Genomic DNA, 10,973 nt, shown 5'->3' with positions numbered 1-10,973 from the left:
AGGCGTCTACTGCTGGACACGGCGGATCGACTGGACCTGGAAGGTTTGGGCGTGCGAGCCCCATTCTTTCCAGTGCTTGTAGTCTCCACCGTGGTGGTCGGACTCCAAGATGTACTGGTAGCCACGATAACCGGGGTACTGGTAGCAAACCCACCTGCAAAGGGGGATGAGGAGAAACACCTGAGTTGGCAAGACCTATTTGGGGAGTGTTGCTAATGCATCGCGACTCCATCTAGACAAATGTAATTGCTCTCCTTTCCCTAGTATGTATATAAAAGAACTGTGGGGCGGGGGAGGATTTTCAGGATCAGGAGCTCTGCCTGGCATCCTGTTCCAGCCCACATTCTCTTGCTGCCGGCCCCCGACTTACGCGCCACAATGAATCTTCATAGAGCCCACTTCGTTGTTGCTCCAGCCCATGGCCTGCAGCGAAGGGTAGTCATCCTGCACGTCCCACTGGTGCCCCATGAAGTTCTCCTTCTCAAAAAGGGTGATCTTGGACTCCTTGTGGTTCTGTGGGTGCAGAAGAATGGGCCTTGACTGAATCTGATCGTCCTGCTTAGCCCAGGAATAGTGCTCCAGAGTGTGTGCAAATTGCCTGGCCTTCACAGAATCATAGAATAGTTGAGCTGGAAGGGGCCTCTAAGGCCATCGAGTCCAACCCCCTGCTCAATGCAGGAATCCGCCTTGAAGCATCCCTGACAGATGGCTGTCCAGCTGCCTCTTGAAGGCCTCTGGCGTGGGAGAGCCCACCACCTCCCTAGGGAACTGGTTCCATTGTCGTACTGCTCTAACCGTCAGGAAGTTTTCCCTGATGTCCAGCCGGAGATGGCAAGCAGTGCCATCTCAGCTTGGGGGAATGGAGTGAGGGTTCTGAGAGCAGGGCAGAGCGCGTGCTTTCCAGCAACGCTCACTTTGAAGGGCAGTGTGGACCAGCAAACCCTCTTGTAGCGCTGCGGCGCATGGACATTGCTGCTTAGCTAACTTCCCTGCTGTCCCCTCCCGGTTCTCAGACGTCTCTGTCCCTTGACGCATCAGGGCTGATCCCTCCTAGCAACCTGCCTTCCTCCGTAAAATAGCCTTCCCCAACCTGGCAGCTGGGAGTGATGGGGGTTGTAGTCCAACATATTGAGCGGGCACCAGGTTGCGGAAGGCTGGTCGAAGAGCTATTGAGCCTGCATCGGGGGTGTTGGTAGGGTCTTAAAAGATCCATGTGGAGGGAGAATTGTGGGGGGGGGGTGGAGGGAGAAGGGAGGTCAACACTTCCCTCTCCAACTGCAACCCCCTCCCTGGAAAATGCCCCCACCCCCTGCACGGCAGCTATGCTGAGAAAACACGTGTTTTCATTAGGAACCAAGGGACACTTAGGGATTTGGGGAACAGAGCCGTGGCCGTGGGGAATAAAAGTCGGGCCCAGATCTAGCAATGCCTCTGGCTGTCCTTGAAACTTTTTCAATCCAAAGCTAAAATAAATAAAAAGGAAGCATAACTTCATTACTCTCCCCTGCCTAACCTCTGAGCTCGGTCTCTTGTGAAAAGATTAATCAATACCCAATTAATTGCGCCTGAAACGCCTCTGCCTTTGCGACTCCTCTGTTTCAAATCTGCAGCCTGAAGAAGGCTGCTGTGAGACTTGGAAAAGTCTTATCTTGTATTGGGAAAGTTTGGCCTCACTCACCGCTGAGCAGATGGGGCGGAAAGACATCAGCCGCTCGACGTGGTAAGCATTGCTGCCGCTCCAGGCCTCCCAGCGGGGATATTCGCCACGCTCCAGGACGAACTGTTGCCCGCAGAAGTTGGTGTGCTCGTAGCCGAACCAGCTGCAAGGAAGAGGGCAGAGGTTGGCCTGGCCAGAGGTGTCCCAGGCAACTCTCAGAAGTCCCGAAGCAGAGAAGCTGGGGCGGTTTTGGCCCCCTGCCTTTGCGCTGGACTTACCAGCCTGCCCTATAGCAGGGTGGAGCAGGGCTGGCATTCAAGATAGGCACAGTGGGGTACCTGCTGTGGGCCTGCACCCCACAACATCAGCCCCCTGGAGCTCCTCCTCCTCCTGTCCATGGCAACCTGCTTGTTCACCTGCCTCTCACTCTGGGCCACACAACGGTGGTGGTGAGGAGGAGGAAGAGGAGGAGATGCCTACGGCCTGCTTGCTCACTGGCTCTCTGCCTGGCAAGCAAGCAAGCAAGCAAGCAGCAGCAGCCTTGAGGAGGAGGAGGAGCTGGTGAGAAGACAGACTCACTGAGGGAGGGGGGCATGTAGGGTTTTCTGGCCAAAGGCCCCCAAAACCCTGGAGCTGGCACTGGGATGGAGGAGCAGCAATCTCCTCAATGGTGTTCTCAAGGAAGTTGTGACCCTGTCCGCATTGCAAACCCTAAATGTAGCCCTTTCAGGATGCATCCATCCGGGCCGGATTCTGAGGCTCAGTTCTTGAGCTGCCTTCCTCATCCCTCAGCGCCCAGAACATCTCGCTTAAAGGAAAGTATGGAACATTTTCTTTTTGCCTTGAAATCTCTGTTCTTGAAAGAATTCTCTTGTATCTTTTCGGATATTCTGACTGCTCTTTTATGAGAACTTGAGCTGGGAACTCAGGAGACCTGGGTTCTAGTCCCCACTCGGCAAAGGAAGAGGACCAGGCAAGTTGCCTTGGGTTCAATGCAAGATGAAAAAAGGCGGAGAGCTTCGCTGCCTGGAGAGCTTTGGCTGTTGGGCAGTATAGAAATGTAATAAATAAGTAAATAAAATAAATACATTTTTAAGAATGTATTCCTTGCAGGCCGTTGGTTCTTACAGGGGCAATTTGGCTGAGCAAATTTGGAAATTTCGTATTGAGAACGGAAGGGCATGAAAATAGAACAAACACCAAAAATAGCATTGCTGTCACTATTTGAAGATATAAAGTGTGGAAAAGGAACTATAGAGCTGATATCGAATTTGTTGGTTGCAGCACGACTGATGGTAGCTAGGAACTGGAAGGTCCAAGGGGAATATACTATTGAGGAATGGTACAAAGAAGTATGGGACATAGCCATTAATGATAAACTGACATGTAATATTAAGTGGAGAAAAGGCGTAACTAAAATAAATGAGTTCGAAGGAATTTGGAAACAGTTCCTAGTGTTTGTGTTTACTAAGGGAAGTGGGAAACCACCAGCAGAAGAAACGATTAGATTTTGGACTCAAGAATGATCCCGAGGTGGGGGGTGCACTTTTATGTTAAGAACGAAGATGTTGTAGTATGATAAGGTATATGTAATAGTTTTTGATATTTGTACTCAACAATCATTCAATATGTATGCAGCAGATATTTGATGTTTTTCTTTTTCTTATTGTGTTTTGTTTCAGTTATATTTTGGTAATGTTTATCTATGTTTATATAGTGTTGAAAATGAATAAAAATTTAAAAAAAAAAAAAAGAGAACGGAAGGGCAGACGCTCGCTACTGAGGTGTACGAGCCACAACCACTTCCTACCAGCACTGGGGTGGGGTGTGTGTGTGTGTGTGTGTGTGTGTGTGTGTGTGTGTGTGTGTGATGACTGGACCATGCATAGGAAGAGTAGCTCCATACTTACACTCCACTCTCCACCTTGAGCGAGCGGACATTGGCGAAGCTACATTCTACAACGCTGGGGCAGGAGGCTGTGAACTCCATCCGTTTCCCCTGGAAGTTGTCTTGGTCGTAGATCGTAATCTGAAAGGGAGCGAAACCGTCAGGTTGGGGGTGGGGGGAGGATCCCTGTCTCCCGAAGGCTGGAAGAGCGTGTGGTGGCGGCGTGATGGTGGGGAGTTTAACAATGCCCAGAACTACTCGTTTTGCTGCCCTTTAAGACCCCCCCCCCCATTCTGGCACCGTTGTTCCTGCCTAGCACAATGGGGTTAAAACATCTCTTGGCCCTTTTCAATCTGCCTTTATTTTATTTTTTTGACAATGTCTTCCTCCGTTAAACAACCACCACCACCTCTACTCCAGGGGTGTTGAACCTCTTTCAATTGTAGGGCCCCGATCCTGTGGTGGATGGGGGAGAAGGCAAAGCAGGTGGGACCAAAAATACCAGCCTGTTGTAGCTTATGACTCTTCCTACCAGCCACTAAGCCTCAGGCAGAGGCATTTAGACCTTTTAGAATGCTGGGGAAATGGCTCAAAATCCAAAGGATGGATGTTTGGGGAAAGGGCCACCATTTCCCTCCGTCCCCCCCGCATGGTGCCCAGTGACGGATCCAGGTTTTTGAGGACCCTGGGAAAAGGCATCCTCCATGGACCCCCCCTCCCTCGGTGAGCCCACTTTTTCCTCACCCTGGGCACCAGCTGCCTCTGGCTCCCCATCCTCTTTCTCATCATTGCTCCCTTCTGCTTGCTTGGCAGGCAGGGAGCAAGTAGGCCTCACCATCTCCTTCTCACCACCACCATTGCCTGGGCCAGAGTGAGGAAATATAGAATCCTAGAATCATAGAGTTGCAAGGGGCCTCTAATGTCATTGAGTCCAGCCCCCTGCTCAAAGCATCCCTGAGAGATGGCTGTTCGACTGCATCTTGAAGGCCTCTAGTGTGGGGAGAGTCCATGACCTCCCTAGGTCATGGGTTTCATTGTCATGCTGCTCTAACCGTCAGGATGTTTTCCCTGATGTCCAGCTGGAATCTGGCTTTCTGTCACTTGAGTCCCTTATTCCATGTCCTGCACTCTGGGTGGCTTGAGAACAGATCCTGGCCCTCCTCTGATGACCTTTCAAGTCCTGGAAGAGTGCTCGCAGGTCTCCCCTCAGCCTTCTCTTCTCCAGGCCCTTGTTGCCCTCCTCTGAACCCCCCTCCATCTTCTCTGCATCCTTCTTTAAGTGTGGCGCCCAGAATGGGACGCAGTAGTCAAAATTTGAATCCCAACATGCTCACCCTTGGTGCCAGCCCTGATGGTGCCACTCCAGGGCATCGAGAGGTTGGCTGGCCTGCTTCCAAACACCCAGTGCACGGATGCCCGCTGTGTTGCCACCAACACCAGAGAAGCATGCAAGGAGGAGGCCCAGGGATGCCGGAGGGGGTACAACCAATTGCCCTTTGCAAAAGGCCCCCCACAAACCTGAAGCTGGCACTCCGCATAAAAACATAAGCAATAATAATAATAATAATAATAATACATGTCAGCATTTAAGGTACCACAAGATGCTTTATTACTTTTGAACATACCTTCCACGGGCCAGGTTGTGCTGGCTGTGGGTTTGTCTGAGCCATTTTGGCTGCAGGGATGAGTTCTAAGTCAGGGAGAGAAAAGGAGAAAGTAAAACCAATGTAGGCGATCTTAAAATCTGGCTTTGGCAAGCGTGGGAGCTGCAAACACAAGCATCTCCAGCAGAGGGCAGCACCTGGCAATAGTGACCCCGCCTGGCTGATTGGATTTTATTTATTTATTAATACTTATATGCCGTTTAACATAAAAAGTCCCTAAAGTTCACCTATAAATATTAAGAATCCCATTTAAATCCACTATTTAAAACACCATTAAAACCCATTTCAAACTACAATAAGCATGCAAGGAACAGTAAGATGGAGCAGCCTATAATTTAATTGCAATTATTTACAAACCAGGGGGAATAAGTGTATTTTCATACCACATTTCCTGCCTCTCAGACTGCACAAGGGAGGGGTTTATGACCAGAATTTACCTGATTTGCACCTCCAGAACGTGAGCGCAGTTTTTAAAAATGTACGCATGCCGTTGAACTTTTTTTTTTTTTTTAGGGTTATGTGTGCAAATCACGTTGCAAGCATCGAAATGTAAGAATGTTTATGTCAAGAAATATTTTTGTAAACCACCATGAGAGCCTTTTTTGGCTGAATGGCAGGATAAAAATGCTTAAATAAATAAATAACATTAGCTAGAGTTTGTGTTTGGTCCAGAAGGTGTGAACTGAGTAAAATGCTGATAAAAAATGAACTGAAAGGAATTTCTCATAACATCCCAAATTTGGGGGCAGCAGAAAACATGTCTTTGCGGTCTTCTACATAACAACTCTTTGGATATTTGAAGTGGGCTATTGCATCCCTCAGACTTTTCTTCTACAGGCTAAATCTAGCCAACCCTTCAATTCTTTCTGCATAGGACTTCTTCTCTATTCCCCTGTCTCCGTTGCTCTTCTCTGGACCCATTCCAGTTTGTCTCCCTCCTTCTTAAAACGCCCTTCGTAAGTTCAAACGTTGCCCCTGCCATAAACTTGCCAGCCTTATTGATGATATGGGCATAATAAACCAGACTTCCCTTACAGGGTTGTGGTAAGGATTACTATACATATAGGTACCGATAAACACGGGTAGATATGCATGCAAACAACCTTGCCCGATTCTTCAATAACAATTGTTTGATAATGGTGTGCCTGGATCGTTCCAATTGATTTAATCAGTTGATGAATCGCACCCACTGCCTACCAGGCACCTAACACAATAAAACTACAATAATAACTAAGTACAAACTAAGTACATCATTAAAAAAAAGGTCAATGAACACAGAAGTAAAACCAAAAAACATTCAGAAAGACATCGGTCTTCAGTGCCTGCCTAAAGCATGATAGAGAAGGAGTCAATCTAACTTCTCTAGGGAGTTCCAGAATGAGGGTGCTGCTACCAAAAAGGCCCCATCTCGAGTATCTGCCAGCTTAGACTCTCTAGAGTCTAGACGGTGGGATGTATAACAGGGCCTCCGATGAAAACTGTAAATTATGAGGCTCATCCTGTTGAGAAAAGTCTAGAATGGGGAAGCAGCGCCCAGCTCAGTTCTCTGGAGTGACTCACCTCGCTCGCCGAATGCTGACAGTTCCTCCATGGGCTGCTTGCTGCTGGGACTGGCTGCATTGGTTTATATAGCGCCGGTGTCCAGACAGGGACTGGGCAGCTTTTGAGCTGCAGTCAGCACAATGCATTCTCTGCCATTGTGCCCCTCTTGATCCCTGGAGATTTCAGCCACTCGCCTCTACGGTCCAAGTTGCATTCTTGGCAGGGAATGGATCCAAACACCCCTCATCCCCACCCGCCGGGGTGGCTGCATGCAGGAATGGCTAGCTGGCCCCCCAACTGAGTATGTGTTTGGGGAAAGGAGAAGGCCAACGTGCACAGAACCTGTCCCTTCCTGCCCCATGGCATGCACCCTGGCCAAAAAGCGGCTGCAGGACTCCCTCTATTCACAAACTCAGGGGATGAGTGCCAATGGGCATGAGAAACAAAAAGTGTGTGTGTGGTGGGGGAAAGTCCCAGATTTGTAAAAGCCCCCTTCCAAAATTTGTAAAACAGCACCTAAGGGAGAAACCCCTTCCAATATCTCTTAGCGATGACCAAGTGTACTCAGGAGCCATGGAACTCTGAATTTCAGTAGGAAAACCAACCCACCCACCCACCCAGAAGTGGAGGTGGGAGGAACTGGGTTATACTGGAGGAGTGGGGCATGGATGGTCAGGTGATCAGTGCAGACAGAGCATGGAAAGTGAGGTTCTGCTCCAACAAGGGCACACCCACGACCCAAGTGGGTCTGCATTTGGGACAGTGTTCTCTCCCCCTCTTTTCCTCTTAAGAACCTAAGAGGATCCCTTCCTGGATCAGACCAAGGGCCCATCTCATCCAGCACTCTGTTCACACAGCTGCCTGTGGAATCCCGCAAGTAGGACACTGAGCGCAACTGCACCCTCCCGCCCATATTCCCCAGCAACTGGTGTACGTAGGCATATTGCTTCTGATACTGGAGTTAGCATATAGCCATCAGGACTAGCAGCCACTGATCGCCTTCTCCTCCGTGGATTTGCCAGGAACTGTGAAACTGTCCAGTCTGGACAGTTCCCTTTGGGGTTGGAGAGAAGATATGGGGGTTGTTCCCTCCTTCCATTGCCCCTTGGGCCAGCACTTCCTGGGGGAGCATGCTGCCATAAGTCAGGGGTGGGTGGGGGGAGAAGAGCTCTTCTCGAAAGTGGGCGGATGGGCTTCGTAGTGTCCCGGCTGCGGTTCATGCTCCGAGGCATCATGACGGCGGGTGGCGCTGGCATGCAAGCTGCCGGCTCAGCACTTGGCATCTGAGCGATTCTTTTGTTTTTCACAAACGAGGGATCAGAAATTAAACAAAGCACCCCAGCCATTCCTGACACCTCAGCCTGGACCCAGCTGGAAGCTTAGGAGATGAGCCTGCCTGATGAGTGAAAAAGGGTGTGTGTGTTAGATGGCAGCCATGACAGAGACATCAAGTGCTTTTGACCACCACCTTCAATGCTCTTCTAGTTTTATTCCTTGTCCTTCCTAAAAGCACTACTTTCTGCCCGCTCCCCAATCCTCCATTTTCGCTCTGACCGGCTGGCATTACTCCTAACCCCCCTCCCCCCCCCTGGTTCCCAGCTCTTCCCTAACAGCTTCTCAGCCCTGGCATACTCACTATCATTGCTTTCAGCCGCCCCAATCCAGTGGTGTAGCAGTCAATGTTGAAGGTGCTCATTACGACGGTTCCCTCAGCCCAAGGAGAGTAAAAAAATGCAGGCAGCTGCGCAGATCCAGATCAACAAAAAATGTTCTAGCGGTTTTCGTCTCTGTCAGGAGCAGGGTCTTTGGTAAAGCTGATGAGTCTTAACTGACCATTCAAGAACAAACCAGTGTGGTGTAGCAATTACAGTGTTGGACTGGGATCCAAGAAATTCAGGTTCTAGTCCCCACCAAGCCATGAAGCTCACCGGTTGACTTTGGGCCAGTCACTGACTCTCAGCATAACCTACCTCACAGGGTTGTGTTTGTCAGGATAAAATGGAGAGGAGGAGGTGGAGTATGTACACCGCCTTGGGTTCCTTGCAAGAGGAAAAAAGGCAGGATATAAGTGCAATAATAAATAAATGAATAAATAAATAAATCCCCCCCCCAAATACTTCATATTACAACAAGGAATATATTGCTAAGGACAAAATTAATTTCTCCTCAGCTATTGTATTTGTGCTATTGAACTATACCACAGTGCCACATAGCAGAAAAGCAGGAAAGGAAATGCACTTCGTGTACTGCTTCAATCTCAATTCTGTGATAAATTCCCAAATAGATACTTTGGGATTAACAGCCTTGTGTAGAAAAGCTCAAATTCACTGTTTCTATCAATGTATCTATTTGGTTTTGTTGCAGAATTGAGATTTTGAGCTTTATATAAAGAGCTTTTCCTCTCCTGCTTTTCCGCTACATAACCCATAGGCCGTGCTGTGCTATAGTGGAATATTGCAATTGCACAAGTAGGAAAATGCCTTTTATTTCACTTTCAGGGATAATACACTATTTCCCCTGCTCTAAAACGCCTCCAGAAAAGTGCTCTGAAAAAGCAGAAACAAAACTGGAGGATCATATCAGCATCTAAAGAACCCGTAAACAACTGTGAGAAAGTAATCATGAGTGCACAACAAATGCCTTGCGCAGAAAAACCTGCAGGATGATACAGCATATCTCTTCTTATGTACAAGAATCCATGTCATTCTTCCAGCATGGATCTGGAATGCTGCTTTTCCTAAACTTCAATTCTATTGGAATAATTTGGAGTCTGGAACAGGAAACCTGGACAATCAAAAGAAGAAGCCTCGAATTCAGGAACAGCAAATTGCACGGTTTTGAGCATCCTTCATACGTATACCCGAGTGCCGAAATGAATGTAGATGTGCCTTCTGGAGCAGCGTCCACAAGAGGGCGCAAAAGTTATGTAAAAGGTCATTAAATATATATATCGCTATTATCTTCATTGAACTTTGCCTCCAATGAAGAAAACAGTTTAATGTTTCTTTCTTCTCTGCTACGTGCAGCTATCTTTGAAAGGTTTGTGTACTTTGTTATTTTTGTTTGTATGGAGGAAGGGGAGTGTGTGATCTGTTTATTATTTCCTGCATTACTGTTATGCTGCAAAATGAAAAACATTCCTGGGGTGGTGGTGGTAATGGGGGAGTGTTTTGAAACCACTGGCTTGTGTCATACAGTCACCCTGCCTCATTAAATTTTACGGGGTGGGGGTGGGGGAAGAGATTGTCTCTTATGTTTTCCCAGCACTTCTTCCGTCTTTTTTTCTTACCACAAATTATCTCTTAAAGAACGAAAGACGGAATAGTTGCACAATGACTTCTGATGGGTCGTGCTAAAAGGCTACCAGCCCCAAATGCAGCAGGCAGACGTCTGACCGTAGTAGGGCCTGATGAGCGTATCGTGTGTTGTCATTGTTATGGGTCCCAGTTGATTCCTTGGCTCAATTTAACACGCTGATTTTGGCCCTGGAAAAAGCCCTGAAATGAAGGAAGAGACGAGGCGGTAGAGTTTACGTCTGGGGCGCTCCAACTTGGTGCCTGTGCGGCACTCCCATGATATGTGCCCATAGACCCCTTTGTTGTCACCCACCAGCTCCCTGTCCCTCCTGATTTTAATTTATTAATTTATTTTTAACTGGGAGGTTTCCATGCTGCAAAGCAAAATTCTGCCCACCTACACCATCTTTATTTCAGTTCATAAGAAATAGCTTTATCTTCTGGAGATTGGGCTACCTCTGCCTTGTACTAACATTCTTGGGCACGTTACTTTTCTTTTAGCCTCACCAGTTTGGTCTTTTTGGAAATGGGTGTTTTGTAACAAGCCCTACCCATCATGACAGCCATTTTATGAATGAGCAGCCACTCCATGGCAGCCATTTTGTTAGAGTGCCCATGATCCCCTCTGAAAATTCCCAGAGTGCTCCATTGCACTGAGGCCCATTGCAATATAATCTGGCCAAATTGGCCATCAGTTTGGATAACTTTAAAAGGCGGTTGGATAAATTCTTGGAGGAAGCGACTATCCATGGCTACTAGCATAGTATCGAGAATGTGGATGGGTGACATTTTTCTCCCTCTCTCAAAATACTAGAACCCAAAGGGGTCATCCTGTGGAGCTGATTGGTGGGAGATCCAGGACGAATAAAAGGAAGGACTTCTTCACACAGTGCATAATTAAATTATGGAACTCACTGCCACAAGAT

General features: G+C 48.1%; 1 protein-coding gene across 1 annotated transcript; it reads right to left on the bottom strand.

Annotated features, from left to right (window-relative positions):
- Positions 1–6: 6 nt before the first annotated feature.
- Positions 7–6,800, bottom strand: CRYBA1 (crystallin beta A1). The gene is made up of 6 exons (XM_063146421.1): positions 6,770–6,800; positions 5,171–5,235; positions 3,568–3,686; positions 1,679–1,820; positions 371–513; positions 7–154 (listed from the first exon to the last, which is right to left on the bottom strand). The coding sequence occupies exons 1-6, from the start codon at positions 6,798–6,800 to the stop codon at positions 7–9; spliced, it is 648 nt and encodes a 215-aa protein (XP_063002491.1).
- Positions 6,801–10,973: the final 4,173 nt, after the last annotated feature.

Source organism: Elgaria multicarinata, chromosome 22 (assembly GCF_023053635.1).
Source record: "Elgaria multicarinata webbii isolate HBS135686 ecotype San Diego chromosome 22, rElgMul1.1.pri, whole genome shotgun sequence".
Classification (NCBI taxonomy): Eukaryota; Metazoa; Chordata; class Lepidosauria; order Squamata; family Anguidae; genus Elgaria; species Elgaria multicarinata.
This window is presented reverse-complemented; position numbering and strand designations above follow the sequence as displayed.